Below are 19,872 nucleotides of genomic sequence, written 5' to 3'. Positions count from 1 at the left end.
AGCATGCAAATGTTTTGAGACTGATTTCTAAAGTAAGACATTCGCAGGAAATGAGCCAGCAGAGACATGAAACTTGTTTGACATACCTAATTTGTCACTATCAACATTTCATCATGTATAATGTTTATGATAATTTAGATGTTGGCAAGGTCTGTTTGGAAGAGTCCCTGTTGGTTCTCCACAGCTGTGGTTTCTCAGTTGTTGAACAAGCTTTATTTCATGTAAGATGTACCTAGAGTGATCTTAGCCTTGTCATAACATTCTTTTTAGCATGTTTGTCATCTGGATATGATTTTCAAATAACATGTTGAGGTTTAAAGTTCAGTCTCGGCCTTTAAAGGCGATTTGGGAGCTGTTCTGGAGCTTCTCATTTCATCGTGATTTCAGGCAATAGTGGCAGATTGTGTTGGGAAAACATACATTTTGATAATTTGGGCCTTTTTCACTCTTTTCTAAAAATGTGTATTGAGAAACATTTCATAGAAAATGGAAACAGTTATTAGTTGCAGCCCTGCTGTTTGAGTAGTCTAACGTAGACTTCTGGTGTTCTAGCAGGCACAAGACACTGCTCCTCCGCAGTGAGCTGAGGTTGTTCAAGGACCTGATAGAAATCCCCCCACTGCTCCAGTCTCCCATCTGTACTGGGAGCACTTGGAGAGCCCCCAAAGAAGCCAGAGGAAGTTGTAAGAGGGGGAAAAAGACTTTGCTTACTGTGCTGCCATCACAGTCCTGACCTCAAGTATGCAGAAAACTGATGGATCTTTATTTGGAGGCTCAGTGGGGGTTCGACTCCGAGCCTTTTATAACCACTTGTTTGTTTCAAGGACTCGGTTTATAACAAAAGGTCACCTGGTCTTTGCTGTTGGGGCTCCTGAGGTCTGTAAGACTGTGCCAGATCCGAGGATAGCCAGATCAGTAGCTTCTTTTAAAGCTCAGTTGTACAGGGAAGCATTTTTACAGTGCGTTTTAATGTCCTGTTTTATTGCTCTATTTTTTTCCGTTTCCGTTTACCTTTATTTATCTTTATTTTTTCCCACTATTTTTAAAATCCTGTTTTGTGAGTCACTCTGTAGTTGATGTAAACGCAGTGAAATAGCATCTCTATTGTGGGAGCTGACCTAAAGTTTAAGCACATTCAAATTGACAAGACATTTTACCATTTGTCATTTTTATGTGCATTGGTTATAGACCAAAATTGTTTATTAATTTAATAACATAATGGATTTTTTTTTCTTTTTTTGGTTGCAGACACTGTGCCTGTGTACATGCCTTACCCCAGTGCATCCACAGACAAGTGGCACAGCCTTGATGGCAGATTATTATTTATTCATTTATTTATTTATTTTAAGTACTTCATCTGGATAAAATAAAATCTCTGCCCATGAGGCTCTTCAGATGGCCAGTATGGACAGATTCTTTGAGAGGGTGCTTATGGGAATCTGTCACTGCTGCTGTGAAAAGTGGTGAGGGTGGGGTGGGGGAGAAGCCAAGAATGAGGCAATGGGGGGGCTGTGAGAGAAACAAGAGGGGTCCAAATGTACAACTTAGCTATAAAATGCACAGGGCGGCAGGCAGACAGATGCGACTTTTACTGAGCATAAGACTAGAGGAGGAAACAGATTGACTGCATATAAAATGTCAATGCAGAAGTGAAAGCAGCACAGGCAGAGTAAGAACATCGTTTCCTTCAGGAAACTGGAGCAGTCAGTGTGGCAGGTCATCATTGTCCATCATGGTCCACAGCAGCACAGTCCTTTGAGATCTGGAGATATGGATGCTCAGAGGTTGTCAGCCTCATATAACTATAAATAGTATACCTGTATACAGTATTGTTTTAAGGCAGAGCGGACGGAGGGTGCCACTGTGATTTATGTGGTTCCTCGCTGGCTGTGAAGGGTACAGTTGGACCAGGAATATACAGTACCCTGCCCAGTGTCTCAACATTATGGCACTTATAATGTATGACTGTACAGTTTTGGCTTTAATGCTGCAAAATCACATTTCATGTTGTCTTCCTTTTTTACTTTTTTGTTTGTGAACAAAATCACGATCTCTCCTTCTTCCTTTTTGATGCAGGCAGTAGATGAGCCAGTGCTGTGGTCAAAGCGTGTTTTCTTAAATTGCTACACATTCAAAACACGAGCCCAAGACTTTATTACACCCATGTCACACAGTGTGATACGGAGTGAACTTGTAAGATTGTTGTCATTGCTTGTTGTAAGATTTTTTTTTTGTCATGTGCTCTGTATTTTACATGTCTGTCTGGCTTTTAATGCTGCTGCTGCTGTTTCACAAATATAAACTTTGTAACTTAGATCAGTCTATTAGTTAGGCTTCAGATACACAAAGCTAAATTCATTTGTTGCACAAAGCTGTCTGGATCTTTTCTATCTCAACTGGGGCTAATTCTGGGTACATTGTCTTTTTTTTTTTTTTTTTAATCCAAACCAAATAAAAAACATGGCTGACTGAGCAGCTGTATCAAACAGACAGAAATATGTTTTCCTCTTTTTGTTTGTAGGTGGTATCTGTAATTGTTACCATGGAAACATGGCCCTTACAGTCAACCAGTCAACTTTTTAAGATTATAATAATGGAGTGTGTATTTTTGTGAAATTGTCCAACTTGCATTAGTCTAAAATGTCTCTGTGAAACCAGGAGGTATTTACGTGGTCGCTATTTGGATGTCATTATAAAGCAGCTTCATACTGGAATAAGATGCACACAGCTTGCTCTCCTGCTGATTGAAAGGGTGAGCACAGGAAAAAAAAAAGACTCACCTGAGTCATTACCAGCCATTTAAATGTGGAGATGTGCTACACAGATTGATGCATACAGAATTCAAAATTGCCCTGATTGTGCACAAAATCAAACTGATGTGTTTGCAATGTTCCCTGTAAATTTCCATAAATATTACTGTGTTGTGTTGTGATGGGATCAGGAACTGAGGCGCAGTTTCAGCAGACATCCTAAGGCTGCAGAATGAGGAGGAGGAGTGGTGGGAGTTAAATGTGGGGTCAAACGGCGGTCACAACAGGGAAGCTGTCTGAACCGCCCACCCCACTTGCGCACCAGGAAACGGTAACGTGGAGCCTTATGGGTGGAATTAATTCACGGCTGCTGTGGGTCTGTTTGCTGAGTGTAGCTAATTGAGCAGCAAGTTTTAAAAGCGCATGCATAAAAATCAAGGCTTATTCTGATGTGTTTTGTCTGATTATTAATGTGGAATGGCCTGAGGTTCCCTATAGTGAAGAGGCACAAACTAAATGAGGCTATACAAAATGCTTTTCTGATGTTTTCAGTTTGTGTGCGATCTGACGTTGACCCCAGAATCATTCCATGCTAGATCAGATTACAGCTGAGAAAGTTTGTGTGTTGTATTACCTTCTGGTTCAAGAGTTTCCAAGTCATGACTTGGTCGATCGCTGCGAGTGTATAACGTTCGTCTCAGGGGGTCATGCTAAGGCAACTGATAGAGCTGGTCCAGTGCCAGACCAGCTTTATATGCTTTCTGTCCGTCTATCAGAGCCTGCAGGCCTTGACTTGATGAAATGCAGGCTCATGGTGGAATGTGTGAGTTACAGCTACCTAAGACATTATGACGCAGTGTTCCCACAAAAAGCTTCTGTCCTCTGGTGTACTAGAGGTAAATTATTACTGCTCACTTGAAATGTGCTTTGAGCAGAATGTAATGATTGACCTGAAGAGAATAACCTGATGATGTTACCTTGAATTCACGTCACTGCTCACAGGCAATATTGTGTTTGTGCAGACAGATGTGAAAAAGGTTCAACATGTAGACCAAGATGTCTGCATGTTGAACTTTTTTCAGCAACATTTGGTGTTTTCACTTTATTTTATTAACACTTGCTGTCATAAAGACCGTCATTTTGATTGCTGGAGACTACATACAGTATGTTATGTGTAAACGTCAGCATGTATGGTTAACTAGCATAAGACTAACCCAGTGTTAGGATTACTAATTTGTTTTTAGATTACTACATTTTGTGGGGCTACAAGAGCCGAGTCTGCTGTGTAGCATTTCTATACTCTTTGGCATCTGTTAGCTGCTTCTGAATGATACTAGTTTAGGCTAATGTTAACAGCACTGTCCTGCTTTTTACTTGATTTGGGGACATAGTGACGTGGTGTTACATTTGGAAACACATTTGCTGGTTCTCACCCTAAAACCCTTTACTCTTGTAACAGTAAAAAATGAAACTAGTATGAATAAAAGAGCACAAATCTAATATCTGTCTTTCGTGTCAATGTACGTAGAGTATGTATGCTAAGTAGCCAAACTGTTTCGCATCAGATTGAAATTAGATAAATTTTAATTTTTATTGCTGCTCCTCATTTGTTTTACAGTACTAGGACAAATTGGATTTAGACTACAATATCAGAACAGTGCTGTTTTCTTCATTTACATACAGTAGATCAGCTGGTGAGGATGCTCATTTTTTCCTGGGACGTTTGGCTTTATAGCCGTAGGCCTTTAGGACAAAATCATGTATGTGGTGTATGATAGTGATCATATAACAGCTTGTTGATTTAAAATGTAGAGTCCCACTAAAACACCAAAACTCTTGGTTGCTAATATCTTTTCCAGTCGTGGGCTGGCACATGACAGCACAGCCCCACGGCCCCAAACTGCTGCTTACTCTTACTGCTTGCTTGCAACAATAAAGCAGGAGAAGTGTGTGTGTGTGTGTGTGTGTGTGTGACAAGAATGGGTCATCTGGCAATCAGACATGTCTCTAATCGCATGCCAGTCTCTAGAAGACCGCTGTTTTAATTGTTATTCTCTTTTGAGTGAGGGAGAGTTTCAAAAAGCTGCATTTTTGTGGTTGAATGTGTTTAGCTCTTTGTAATTTATCCTAAAAAAGACAGGGATAGATACGAATACAGAGCAATGAATTGTGGGGGGCAGGGAGGTAAACAGACTGGTCTAAACACCACTGATGGTGAAGAATGCACCCCCTGCCGTCCCGACCTCTGACCTCACACAATGTAGGCCTCATGGGCAGCCAGTGCCTGTGGGGAGAAAATGCTGCAGATACCTATTTGAGTCCTGGCTTTTTAGCTTTTTACTCTTTTACAGTCCCCTCCCTGCTTTTTTGTGCCACTTTCTACACTACATAAAGACTTCTTGCCATACAGGGTCCAAGTTTAGATTTAAACCCTGTATTCAGCTGTCACTTTTGTGTCTCTACATAAGGCTGGAGAGAACACCCCCCCAGGCTGGGTTATTCTCCCTAAACCCTCTGACATTCTGGCACCTGTTTTCCTCACAAAACCACTAATTTATCACTGAATTATTAACTAACAGACCACAATGTGTCTGGCACTCTATGACATGTCCTGACTTTGGAGAAGGGAGCGCAGTTGCCCTGGCAACAGGAGGGGGCTTTATTGAAAAAGCAATTTAGCCCGTGTATGCATCTGGAGGAACCGCTGCCAAAATGGCTCGGCCAGAGAATGTTAGAGTATTAATAAAATACAGGAGAGACAGCAGCGACATTTTGAAGAGGCATGATGTGAAGCCCGCTGTGCACGTTCAGCTTGACAATTTTCGGGGAAGTGCATTTGCCCATCACAATGGCTGAGTAGTGCAGGATGAGCCTCTGTAATGAGCACAGTGGAGTAGGCTGGAGCGAGTGGCCTGTACGTTTCTATTCTAGAAATATACCTGACACTTGAGTGAAAAAAATAAAATAAAAGGCTGGAAAATGGAAAAAATAATGTTACACCAGTGGTGCAAGGAGGACTGTTGGTAAAGCCCTAAAAATAACAAAATAAAAAAGACATGCAAAATGAGCTGAGGCATATTGAGAGAGGTCATCACAGAGAAAGAACACAGGGCAGTGACTGTGCAGCTGTCACAGAGTTGGAGATGTGTATTTCACCATGTAATGCCATGGCTTTGACGGCTCTTGACCGGGTAAAGTGATAGTCAGGTCAGAGCTGCACATAAGGGAGCCCTAAGTAACACAGACTAGCTGCCCTAGTGTGGACTGAAGTATGGCTGAGAGGTGGGAGGAGAGTGCTGCTTTTGTAGCCATGAAGAGCAGCAACAGGGTTTTGAAGTGGATACAGGCAGTTACTGAGAGCCTCAGGAGCAGATTGAGCAGAGGCGGGGTGCAGCATGGAGGAATGTAAGTCAAAGCTGGCTGCAGGGGCCCAGCCAAAAGGGAGTTATAGTAATGGAGATATAGGGAGAAAGTAATGAGGGAGCAAGAGAAGTTCGTTTCCAATCTGTGTTTAACCTGAGGACTGAGAAGAAAACGCAGAATGTTTTCGATTTTAACCTGAAAGCTGCACGACACATGATGAACGAACTGTTGATGTTGCTTTGCACGAACATGTTGTTTTGAATTCATTTGCAGATAAATTTGTCTGTGTTGCACAAGTGATGACTTGATTTCTAAAGAAGCTTGTGTTAGTGGCTGCCAAGAGGAAAACACAGAGTGCAGACCAGCCTGCTCTCCCCTGCATCCGTAAATCTTTACGGTCAGAGATCACACCGCCTGCAGGCACTTTCAATAAAAAAGTCCCAGTAAAAGATGTGCATTGGTTGAACATGTCTAGAGGGGACTGGTCAGTCCATCAGAGACACAACCCCCCATTTTCTAACAAACAGCTTCACACACCTAATGACCAACCTGTATGGGAAGACTTTAAAGCTATTTATCACTTGACCATTCTCTCTTCTGTGCAGGAGACCACTGCATGAATTTCAGTGAAGACTTAAATCATACCAAACTACAGTGTGATTTCCTGAGTCCTCTCTGAATAATGTGGACAGTGTTACTTGTTTTTCCCAATTTGTGCTGTAAATTGTGCCAATAAATTCCACTTGACATGAATGAAGCAATTATATGAGGAACATTTCCACCTGATGATGATAATAAACAGAATTCCTGAATGGGTTCAATTGAACTCCACACATACTTTACACAGTTATGAATAGGGAATACTGTCAGTTCTGGATGAAAAGTAGTAAAATACAAAAACAGAATTTTACCATTTGTCCTGCTTATAATGCTCAAAGATAAAGGACTGAGCTGCTGTCGGCATCACAATGGGGGAACCTCTCGTATCCTGTGCTGTGAAAGGCTGACTTGCCTTTGTAGTGGTACAAGAAGCGATGGGAGCGTCTGGCAGATACCTCAGGCCTGGCCGGCGCAGTGAAAGCAGATCTGTGAGGAGGCAAATCTTGAATAATCATAGGTGAATTGGGCATGTTGAGTGATGAAATTTCTTCCACTCTAGTCCTCTCAACAGGGTTACACTCACCACAGTACAGCCATTGTAGAAACCCATCAGTTACTGACAGAGGCCAAATTTCACTGCAGAACAAGGTTGCAAGGGTTTCAAATGGGTCTAAGCTAAAACTGAAGCACAAGTGTGTATGGATTTTAAAGGTTTAGACCACAGAGGTTTGAGGGTTCTCCACCTAAGATAACATTCTTTAAAGTGCTGCTGCCTTAAACTGCAACAGTGCACAACAGTGCCTGAACCTGATTTCTGTGCATGACGTAAAATGGAAATGTGGACATCTTGGGATTGGGTTTGTTTCCCTCCAAGAATGGGTACAGGTAGGAAATGTATATAATCACTAATCCCATCAAAGAAATTCAACTGCATCCAGAAAAATCTGCATTTTATTTTATTTATTTTTAATCATGGGGCAACAAGATTTTCAACCATTTTAGGCTTGGTGTGACCATGCACACTGATTCACAGGCCCCAGAGTGGGCTGATTTGCTCTCCTTCTGGATGTGGATCTGCAGCCATGCGTGAGCCAATTTAGCATGATGAGCACCGGGCGTAGTGTGAAGCTAATGGCTGCATGTCCAAGAGAGCAAATGGATTGTTAGTATGGATTTCTAGCTCTCCCTGGAGTCGTAACAGTTGGTGGGCTCTACACAGGGGTTATTGGCATACTTAAGCCAGTATGTAACTATATAGCCAAGCCTCCTGCTCAGCTATATAGTTACACACTCTGCTGATATCGACAGTGAACAGAAGCCCCCTTAGAGAATGCTAAGAGTGGCAACATGCACTTATGATGGAGTGAATAGAGACTGCAAGCAGTTTACATGATAATTAGGTAGTCATAGAAATTTCTCTGATAATTCTGTAACAAACATATTCAAATGTATTTGATAAATAGGAAATAGATTGCTGTGGCATATGAGGCTCATGTTTTGTATTCATGACGGGGACAGAAGGGGGAATAGAGTGCTGTTACTACAAGAGCTGTTGTCTTCAGCATTTTGGAGGAAGTAGGTAATGAAATCTCCACATGCAGCTGTGACAAGTGTGAGATTCCCACTTTTCCACCACCACCCAGGCACAATGACTGGTCTTATATGGTGCTGAAATCTATTTGACATCTGTCCATTTGCGTCAGACTCCAGGACATGTAGCTTTTGTAGTTACAAGATCATTCATCTGCCCTGAAATCATAATAGCCCCTTTCACTGTAACGGCAAATCTAAACTCTTGAATGAATTGGCATCCAGGAGCTACTCTGATCTACAGCCAAATCACCAGGCAGACAACATTTTAGGATGCAGTAAATTGGTGGCTGTAAACATGATCTAGGAAGGATGTGTACTAGCCTGTAGTGACATGGTGATAGATTTGGTGGCTTCTATTTTTAGCCATGCTGATGGTATGATGGTGGTTCTACCTCTTTGGTCTAAACTGAAATATCTCAGCAGCTATTGGATGGATTGCCATGAGATACAGACAATAGTCAAAGGCCTTTAGCTAAGGGCTTCATAAGTGTCTTGTAAGATTAATCTATTACAAAAAGCAGATTTTTTTTTCCAAGTTGCTTTTGTCTCAATCATAAATCACTACCTCTCTTTTCCATACTGACTGTTTTCACAGTCATATTACTGTAGCTTATAGACATGCGGCTAATACTGGACCTCGATGTGGAATTCATTTCTTGACTTTTTAGAGGTAAAAAACCCAGTCACTTTGGTTTTTCTCCCATGACCCTCTCACATGCCTCCATTTAAATCCATCTTTCAATCCCACATCGTGAACCCGTATATCAGGAGGCAGCTGAATGAATTGCTGCTGACTTCCACAGATGCAGTGTCATGCACGTTTAGCTTTTGGAGACATTCATAGTTAATGCCCCTAACCCCCATCAATTTGTGAGGAGAGATTGAGTTTCCAGAGCAGCATGGAGCATGTGGTAAAACTGACTGCAGCACATGCACTGAAGTTTGCTTTTGAGGGACTTCCAGGCCAACATAGTTAGGAGGCTCCAGGTCGTCTTGTCCGTGGGGCTGTCTGACCCCTGTGGACAGAGGGGGCCAGTGGTTGACTTCTGCAGTTTACATGTGTTGTCATATACTTGCAGATGAGATGCACACTATGAGTAAAACACTCAATGCAAGGTTTCCTCTCTCTATGTGCTCCTGCAGTGAAGTCGCATTTTTCAGAAGAGCAACAAAAGGTTTTCATCAATCTGGGGCTCAGTGGTAACCAAACTCCAAAGCTTACTTCACTGAGCCCTAAGGAAAGCAGTGCTCACTTCGCTTGGCTCACAACCAAGGAATAGAAAAACTACTGCAGCCTTCAGAAAAATCATTATTCTGTTACTGAAGTGTTTTGCTTGGTACGGCATGATATATATTAGACAACAGAAAAATATGTTCATTTGTCAAAGATGATTGTAGCTGCACTAGTTTAGTTCTAGTTTTTAAGGGTCCTCACGCTTCGTACAGATGTCTTCAGAAAGTTTTATTTTTCTCTCTCTGTTTCCTCAGACACCGTGAAAACTACAGACAAAGTAATGATAAAGAATCTTAAATGTGTACAAATAGAGGCAAATGAACAACATTAAGCACAAATACAACATATAAACATTTTACTGTTTGCGCCTCTAAAACCATGTGCAGAAAATAACTTTGGGGCTGTATGTCTCTTCTCTGTCCGAGCCAACTTCCCATTCATGACATTTCAACCAATTCCTCAATAGTAATAATAACTCATTATTAATAACAAACATAAACCCACTTCTCAAATGAAACCTGTCATTTGGACAGTTACAATGATGCTTTTTCTACACAGTGCCCTGAAAAATCACTTTGATCCAATATACAGGTGAACTCGAAGGATATCCATTCAGTAAAACGGGGTGAAACAAAGGGACATTATGCTCTGGAGGCAGTGTTCCTTATTGTCCTTTTCCTGTTTAAATGTTCTCAGCCGATTTCATGTGAGGGATCCCCACCTGCTTGCTGAAGTGTCAGTTCTGCACAGTGCAAATTGCTGCTCTTTACAAGACACGACTAATTTCTACTCAAAACTTCGGCCTCTTTCCTCTGACATGGGAACTGCTTGATCTGCTTTTATTTGTTAAGGACTTCACTGATAGCTGAAGTCTATGAGTTCAGTTCACACAAAGATTTTTGGCTGTAAAGTGTCTTTTCTGACTTATGAGGTTATATTAATATCAATTTGTCCTGTTGTTGTTATGATGAAATGTAAGGCCGCAGGCATTCATAGATGCCTGCCAAAGTATGACTTGTATATCCAGAAAGTGGCAATAATTCAAGTGCTCAGAACTTTCTTCTTTACTGCAGAGAAGCAGCGATCCAGCAGGGACAGTGGTTTGCTGGAATCCAGCCTCTTTAAAGTTAGATCACCCTTGCAGCAGTGCGCTTCTCACCCTCTACTAATTCACCTCAGGGCTGACTGTGCTTCTGTACTTTTGCTTCTACCTTCTAGTCTCCTGAGTCACTTTTAAACATAGAGGATGTTTGTCCTGTAAAACACAAATAGTACTCTGCTGCTGACATTTAGTTTTGTATTGTACTGGTGTGCATACTGCTGCTGCACTGAAGATATCATTTTTAGAGGGGGTCACACAGATTTTCCAGTTCTGAAATCACAATAATGTGAATGTGTTATCTGAAGTTTAGATGAAGCTGTGGAACAAGTACAAGGTCACCAGCATCCCTTCTCTGGTGTTTGTGGATGCAGCTACGGGGAAGGTGGTGTGTCGGAATGGTCTGCTGGTGGTCAGAGATGACCCTAAAGGTGAGAAAACAATGTGGAGAACACGATAGAAATGTCTTTATGTCATCATCTCTTCTGTGGAAGCTTTAATGACATAGACATCTTCACATATGTCATCACGAGGCATCATGAGACATTTAGATAAACCAAAATGTAGCGAGTGCAGTAACTAAGGTTACACCTGGATGCACATTGACAGAACTATCGGACTAATGATGTCTACCAGGTGCCTGGTCAGAGCTCCCAGTGGGGACACTGCAGTCCTCCATCCTTCAGTATTTAGCTAAACATTTTGCAATAACTTTCTCCCTCGTTTGTGTTGATGCGACTGTAATTATATGGTGCTGCCAGAATATTATAGCATGTCCATTTCTCATTCCCTCATGTAAAACCCTATGATTTCTTCACTTTGAAGTAGAGACAGAGAATTAACAAGAGGGAGCCTACATTCTCTTCCTGTGCAGAAGATGTCCTCTGTGGCTGAGAGGACCTCACTATTTCAAAACACTGCCTCTTCATACCCTGTTTGGTCAGTGTGAAGGGAAAAAGTGCCATTAGTCATGTGAGGAGGGAGAATAGCGGCACTGTGGCAAAAGAACGGCGAAGCAGAATGGATTTTGCACGAGGACTGTGACAGATTTTACTGTCTGGCTAATGAGAGCCATTCCAGGCCTCCAGTGTTATTTCCATGATTCATTAACCATTCTTCCAACTGGATGTGGCTACAGAAGAGATTAATCTCTGGCCTCAATAGCAAAGATGTACATGGACATGTGATTAGCCAGCATTTTCTAATGATGCAATCACTTTCAAAGAAAAATGGGCCATTGTTGTTGTTTTTGTTCTTTTTTTACTGTATATTTTGCTCAATTTTGATGCATTAGGCAGACTGAGAGCACTTTGACATGGCAGATCTATTCAGCAACGTTAGCAGAGGAAAAGGGCAGTAAAAGTTTGCAGTACATCTACACTGGGAGGGGTGAACAATTGAGGACCCTGTGCCTTTCACTCTTCATGAAAGGCCTGACATGAGTGGCGGCAGACCAGCCTGCAGCGTAAAGATGGAGTGCACTTTTACAATCAGGCCAACAATAAACGGCCACGCCATTGCAGTGCAGACCTGTCTTTCCTGCCTAATGAAGCCCTGGACAACCGCACTCACATAAAGAGGCCATTATAAACCAGCTATACAGGGTTTTATTTATGATTACCCCCTTTTTAATTCGGCTGCACCAAATGCGTCTCTAGAGCTCGATGGTAACAATAAAGACACCTTGAAAAGGAAATGAAAAGTGTGAAAGAGAGCATGAGGGAAGGATTTCTGGCAGCCCTGATGTCTGATACTATTAAGAGGCAGGGCTTTCAGTCACCATTAAAACTGTATTTTGATTCTGCTGTGTTATCAAAAGCAGATCACAGAAAAGCCAGTAAGTAATGTATATATGACAAGTACAAATGCTGTGACACCAACAGAAAAAGTGTGTCTGGGTTACAGCTACAACAATTAGTCAACTAATTGATTGAAAATTAACTGGCAACTATTTCAGTAATCTATTCATTGTATTTTCTGGCTTCCACAACTGTAAACTGAACATCTTTCCTCTTTGGCCTGTTGGTCAGACAAAACAAGATGTATGAAGATGTCACCTTCTGAAATACTGGAATGAGTATTTTCACCATTTGTGATTTGAAAACAACTGTCAGATTAATTGATACTAGAAATAACTTGAAACAACTCAAATGGTGTGGCTCCAGGGTTGGTTCTTAGGGCACAATACCCTATGGCTGTGGTGATTATGATCCCATAACCTTTTCCCTATTGCCACTATGAGTACAATAATTTTTGTATTGGTGCAAAGTCTAGCTACAGCCTCACGAAGCTGCTAGCATGGCTGCTAACTCTTGTTTTATCCTTTCCATTATGCTATTTTCATTGCCCACTCCACTTTCCTACCCTCTCCCAGGTCTGGAGTTCCCCTGGGGCCCGAAGCCATTTGCGGAGGTGGTGGCAGGGCCTCTGCTCAGGAACAACAGGCAGACAACAGACAGCAGCTCTCTTGAGGGCCACTATGTGGGAGTGTACTTCTCAGCACACTGGGTGAGTGCAGAGAACAGAGATGGGACAAAGAAGACCTTTTTTTTCCCCAACTTGTCAGGCCAACTGTAAAAACACAGAGATATTGCAGAGAAGAAAGGGCAGAGGGGAGCAGGAGGGTGGAGGCAACTCCATTGTGTTGGTGTGTTTACATTAGCAGTGGTCAACTGTCCCAGTCAGTCCTTTCACAATCACCTCTCAACCTTTTTAAAGTTAGCATCGGTCACCACACCCCACTGACATCATCACTATTGTCTCACAGTAGACTGTTCCAAATGACATGCAGAGCAGGTGGCCAAGGCCAGTCAGCACAGCAGCTGCCAGAGCCGCAACCTCAGAGAGCGGCTGGTTCAAACCCCAGACCCATACAAAACTGAAAAGGACAAGTCACAAAATCACATTCCCCTTGGTTACTTGAGTAACTTTATTTGCTATTAAAGTAATTTTACAAATATGCAATGCCAGCATCTGGCACAAGCTGGCAACTTTACAGTTTTGGTTGACTCTCACGGATGATGTCATTTTCAGCTGTGTTCAGTAGAAGAAAAAAAACTCTAGTAACCAACTGGACACCAAATACCCAGCACCAAACAGCAGATGCAGATAGCGACAAGCTGGTGAACATAGTGGAGAATTTAGCAGCTAAAGCTCGATAGATTTCCATTGGTAGAGACCAAAAATAGAGCTAAAAGAGAGAGAACACTGGACAGTGTCCAGAAACACAACTCCAAATTAATGCTAATGGTACTCCATGTGTAAATAAGCAACTGTTTACTGATAGATATGTTCACCATATCAACAGTGCAAAGCCATACCATATCACTGTTATGTCTCCAGTTGTTTCCGCTGCCCCCAAGTGGCCCTACAAACATAGTACGGCATTGCTTGTTAAAGCGGCTCTAACTAACTAGCACCCTCTAACTTTTGATTGTTAGAGAGTAAGTGAGTGAGTGAGTGAGAGTCCAAACGAACTTCAGCAGTACCCCCTACTTTTCTCAGTCCACTCCTTTTTGCCCCCTTCTGCCCTATCTGTGAAACTACGTCATATATGGTCACTACAGACAGAGACTTGGCAGTCAGGCAGCTCAGCGGTAATAAGCGGCTCCAGAACTAACACATATAGAATAGAACCCACAGAGCCTGTGGTTTTCAGTGGCATTGCAGCAGCAAGGGTCCTTTTCCATATCTAAAGCAGTAATACAAACAAATTATACAGAAGAAGGTTTTTTTCCCCAGTAATATCAATACAATATTAATGGTGTGGCCACTATTGCATTGTGCTCAATGTTACATTCTTGACATGTGAAATGTTATAAGGTAACCATGAGTTGTATGTGAAACAAGAAATGTCATGTTACCCTTAGTCAGTTGTGTTGATGGTGTAAATTTTAACATCTCCCTAAAAAGCTGTGTTATGTCTGACATAATGAACTGTGTGGCCAGGACCAAAACCAAGTAAAAATTAGCAAACTGAGCAAAATTATTTTATTTGCTAATCCAGGAAAATGCTTGGGTTTCCACTAGTTGGACAGCAAAACGCTAACGTAACAGTCAGTTGGAATGACTTGAAATCACAACCTGAATAATTTAGTAGAAAGGTACAAAACTGAAATGCTAATATTAGTTTCCTAATGATGCCGATGGTGCGGTGTGGATTTTAAAGTGGACATGTCATGCTAATTTTGTTCATTTCCGGCCATTTAATGTTAAATCTTGGGTACCTCTGGATTATCTTTGCACCCATCATAGCACCAGATAGCCTGAAATTATTTCAGAATGATAAAACAGGGAGAGTCTCCTCCTGAAAATGAGAGGATAGTTGGTGAATACACACAACTCTTGTTGCAGGTGTTGTGTTGAATATGTTTTTCCCCTAACCTGAATCCTAACATTGTCCTAACCACAACCACTAAGGGGGTTGCTATATGAAACAGAGTTTTGAACAGGAGAAACACATCTCGACGGGGGAACGTTTTTCGGCACAAGACCTGTCAGGAAACCAGGACAACGGACAAACAAAAAACACTGACAAATAAGCTACATTCTTGACAGTGACAATACCTCAATTCCTACCTGTCATGTTGGAAACAGAATATGAAAGTGGACAACATGACAAACTGCAGGACCATTAATTAATTTGAAATTCTCCTCCATAGATAGGTAAACAGCGGTATATGTACAGATGAAAAGAGATTTGTAACACTTTAAACAAAGAGGATAGTTAACAAACCCCATATTTTAACTGGTATAATGCAGACATAAACTTACCATTAAGTCCCACTGAGTACTAGAAACTTCAAGGTCAGTAAATTCAACCAGTGATCGCTGCATCTTCCCTTACAAATCCCTCGCATTACAGGCAAGCACATACACATAAATTCCCAACAGATAGCCTTGTACCAACAATAAAATCATGGATTGTTAGAATTCTCTCGCCAACCAGCAAAACATCACATGCCACATGCACACTGGCCTCAAGCAGTCAAAACAAACAGCTACTGTGCTCCAGGGGAATCCAGCGTTAATGAGCTGATCATTCACTGCCCCAGGGGTCTTCACTGACCAACTGCTTGTAGGTTAGACCCTGTCAGGTAAAACAATAAGTCTGTGTACAGGAACATTCCCGGGCATGCCGTAACCTCAGGTCCTATATTTTTCTCCATGTCTTCTGGTCACAGTGCAGCAGCAGGAGGTAAAATATTTCCATAAGACCATGTGCAGTCGAAAAATCCCACTTTTAATTTGGCACTGGTGGATGTCAGGCAAACTGATATGAATGTGCACAGCCAGGAGAATACGACCATTCAAGGAAACTTCTTCATAAGACTTTACATAGTAAAAAAAAAAAAAAAGTTTCACCAGCAAGAGTTCACAAGACTTGTACAAACTGTTGCTTCTGCATAGAAGTACAACATAGCTACACCTCGTTTTTTGAGCTTTCAGTCACGTTTAAGATGATAATTCACCATTGTAACATTGATCTATCTGAATTTGTGCTAAATCTTAGTTAATGCAGTTTTAACACTGCAGAACTTCATGACATTAATAATATCGATATATTTGACCAAATACTTCCATTGATAATGTTCCAATATTTATATATAAGATATTGTGCATCACAAACTTCCCATACAGATTGTAGCATTTATTGTTAATTCAATTTATTACATATTAATATAATATACAGTATTTGTATTTTTCAGTTTAATGTAATGTCATTTCCTTAAATATTGCCATCCTTGCTCTCACTGGACAGTTGCTGAAAGCAAACTTCTAGCAGGTGATTAAAATACATTACCCCTGAGGTCAGTAGGTTATTTGCCTTGTCTGATATTAACAATCAGCATTTGTCCTTTAGAGTATGTTCACCAGTAGGAGAGCACAGAAAGGAGAAAAAGCTGAGAGAGAGAACACAGAGCATGGAAGTAGGGTGGAAGTTGGACTAGTCTGTTTAACTTCCTGCTGCCATGGTGAGCTGACATCATCTTAATGCCAGCCATACCAGCGCTCTCCAAACACACACACTGAAAACAAATACTTTCTCGAGCTAGAGTATTACAGTGAGATTAGTGGTTGGGCTATATTTAAAGAAAGTGGATACTAAACAAGAGGGAATTACTGGTTTGTACGAAGGTGTTTGGTGATGAGTTGTGGAAATACCCAAAACATTTGAAGCTGCTGCTGCAGCAAACTGTCATTTGCCTCATTAAGTACAGTATAAATTCATTCATTCACTTCCTTTTCTATCCTCTGTCTCTGTGTGCTAGTGCCCGCCATGCCGCAGTCTGACCCGGGTCTTGGTGGAATCCTATCGAACCGTCAAAGAGTCAGGTCATAAGTTTGAGATCGTGTTTGTCAGTGCTGACAGGTGAGATCATATTTATTGACACACATGTCTCTGCCTGTCCAGGACACAAATAAGGTAACAGTCAGAATCACCAAATCATGTTCTCCAGGTCCGAGGAATCCTTTAAGCAGTACTTCAGCGAGATGCCATGGTTGGCAGTGCCATATTCAGATGAGGCTCGACGATCACGACTCAACAGACTCTATGGAATACAAGGTATTTTACAGCAACCTCTTGTTTCAATCAATCATACACTTTATTGTAGTATGTTAAAATACAAGGAATTTGACTCTAGCTCAATGGCCCCCAATGTGCACCAAGTAAAACTGAATAAGAAGTAAAAAAGCAAGCAGACAAACAACCATCTATTTCTAAATATGTACATATATAGAAGTTAACAATGAGATATTTTATGTACAGTGATTACATCTATTAGTTATTGCATTCTGGTGTTTGCCGTATCTTGTTTTACATATAAGCATGGATTAACTGTTCATGAGAGTGATGGCCTGAGGGAAGACACTGTCCTTGTGTGTGGTTGTTTTGGCGTACAGTGACCTGTAGCGCCGTCCAGAGGGGAGGAGTACAAACAGTTTGTGTCCAGCATGTGAGGGGTCCTCCTGAAGTTCACTGTCATTTCCACAGTTTTCAGCATCTTCAGCTCCAGGTTGTTGCCACCGCACCACTGGGCCAGCTGTTCAGCATCCCGTCTGTGGGCCAACTCATCACTGTCTTGAATGAGGCCAATGACCGATGTGTTGTCTGCAATCTTTACAGAGGGGTCCCCTGAGGTGCAGTCATTGTACTGATAGTCTGGGTGCAAGAAGTGGGGGTTTTTTCCAGCCTCACCTGTTGATTCCTGTCTGTCAGAAAGCTGTTGATCCACTGACAGGTGTGGGTAGGCACAGTGAGCTGGGCCAGTTTGGAATGGAGGATGTCCAGGATGATGGTGTTGAACGCTGAACTGAAGTCCACAAAGAGGACCCCCGTAACCGGCGATGTTCCTCCACAGTGACGACAGGTCATTAGCCAAACATTGATTTTGCGTCCTTTCAGAGTAGCTACTCTGATAGCCTCTGTCAGTGTGTTTCTAGTCTGGTTATAGAGGGTCTCATCCCCACTCCTTTTTGGCACAACAAAGCTGCTTGAGCTTCGCTGTGAACCAGGGCTTGTTGTTGTTGTATGTGCAGAAGGTCTTGGTGGGCACACATGTCCTCACAAAACCTAATGTATGATGTCACAGTGTCAGTGAGTTCATCCAGGTTCATCCAGCCACACATACACTCCAGTTTGTGCAGTCAAAGCAGGTCTGTAGCTCTGACTTTTGACCACAGGCTTTTGTCTACAGGTTGGGATGAGATGGATCATGCACTGGTCCAACATCCTAAGGGCTGCACAGGGGACAGAGCGATAGGCATCCTTAATTACAGTGTAGCAGTGGTCTGTGTTTTTGCCCCTAGTGGTACAGCTGACGTGCTGTCTGTATTTGGGCAGTTTGTGAATAAGGTTTGGATGTTTCTGTTCTATGAGAATTATCCGGTTAGCTAGGAGCTACAACTCATTAACACTTGTATGGTAAATGTCGTTTCAGGTCTTCTGAGAGGACAGAATTTTTTTTTTTTTTTTGCCGGGTTTAGATGTATAACACGCTGCAACACGGACACAGTGACTGGCAGTTCTTTGTGCTGGGCTGGCAAACAGCAACACAGGCTTGTCCTGCAGCCTGAGGAATGTGGGCCGGTTATGAAGTCTTGCTTGCTGCAGAAGTCCTGCACCCCCCCCTCTGTTTCTTGTTCTTCTCTCTGAATATGTGCAAAGTGCCATGGATGAAGTTAGCAAGAGCTCGCTGGTGGCCTCTCCTGCAAAGAATGTGAGGAATGCACAGAGGATGAGTCAACACTGCCCCTCTCCTGTGCTCAAACCACTGCGGTTCATGATGGCCCCCACCTCTGTTGGCTCAGTCTACATGCGCAAACAAGAATACACTGCTGATAGTGGAGGGATGGTGTTCTTTTCTGATAAGGCTGTTAACGATGTAAGGAGAGTGAAATCAGAGGGATGGCCAGAGCTGATGAGAAGGGTCATGTAAAAAGTAGGAATATCAGAAATGGGATCAGACAGAGATAGAGAGGTAAAAGTCAGCGAAGGGAAAAAAGCTGGTCAGAAATGTCTAGAACACTCTCCCAGCCAATAAGACTCTCAGTGGGAGAGAGAACAGTATGTACCACAAAGCCATGATGAACAGAAATTCCCCAGACCCCCAGACCACCTCCCAGGCTGCTGCCCATTTTTCCCCTCCTCTCATCCTGAGCTCTTCTGTCTTCCTCTCCAGGTATTCCCACGCTGATTTTGTTGGACACAGAGGGTCACATGATCACACGACAGGGCCGCGTGGAGGTGCTGAATGACCCGGAGTGCCGGCTCTTCCCCTGGCACCCTCGGCCCGTGCTCGAGCTCAGCGAGTCCAACGCCGTGCAGCTCCACGAGGGGCCCTGCCTCGTCTTGTTTGTGGGTGAGTACATGGACATTTATGATGCAGCCCCTGCAGCCTAACATGGGGCTTTGTCTGAATGAAGTGGCATTTATATGGAAGTTGTTGAATATCAGAATCTAGAACATTCTTCCAGTGTCAAATAGGTCCAAAGTTCTGTGGGACGTTTAACCCATTTATATGCTAATACAGAAAAGATGCAAAGAAGTAGGGGGTGGGGGGGGGGGGCTGACTACCTCTGCAGTTTTACCGTCTGTTATATTATATGTAAATCTGCTGCTGACTGTTTTTTTGCTGGGTGACCTCATCACCTTTGCAGTACTGACCATGTATACCTCATATGCTATTTGCACCTCATCACCTGGTGATGTGGAACCATCTGACAATCTC

The 19,872-nt window shown here is 42.3% G+C and overlaps 1 protein-coding gene across 1 annotated transcript in view; it reads left to right on the top strand.

Moving 5' to 3' along the window:
• The window catches only part of nxn (nucleoredoxin), a 58,464-nt gene that overhangs the window by 31,728 nt on the left and 6,864 nt on the right, over nucleotides 1-19,872 (top strand). The window contains exons 2-6 of the mRNA XM_020620707.1: nucleotides 10,953-11,070; nucleotides 13,014-13,147; nucleotides 16,912-17,012; nucleotides 17,101-17,207; nucleotides 19,324-19,503. Of these exons, the coding sequence (XP_020476363.1) occupies nucleotides 10,953-11,070; nucleotides 13,014-13,147; nucleotides 16,912-17,012; nucleotides 17,101-17,207; nucleotides 19,324-19,503 (640 nt within the window). The remainder of the gene's footprint in view (nucleotides 1-10,952; nucleotides 11,071-13,013; nucleotides 13,148-16,911; nucleotides 17,013-17,100; nucleotides 17,208-19,323; nucleotides 19,504-19,872) is intronic.

The sequence above is a fragment of the Monopterus albus genome, unplaced genomic scaffold (genome assembly GCF_001952655.1).
Source record: "Monopterus albus unplaced genomic scaffold, M_albus_1.0 scaffold246.1, whole genome shotgun sequence".
NCBI classification, from domain to species: Eukaryota; Metazoa; Chordata; class Actinopteri; order Synbranchiformes; family Synbranchidae; genus Monopterus; species Monopterus albus.
The sequence above is the reverse complement of the archived record's forward strand: the minus strand, read 5'-3'. Positions and strand labels throughout refer to the sequence as shown.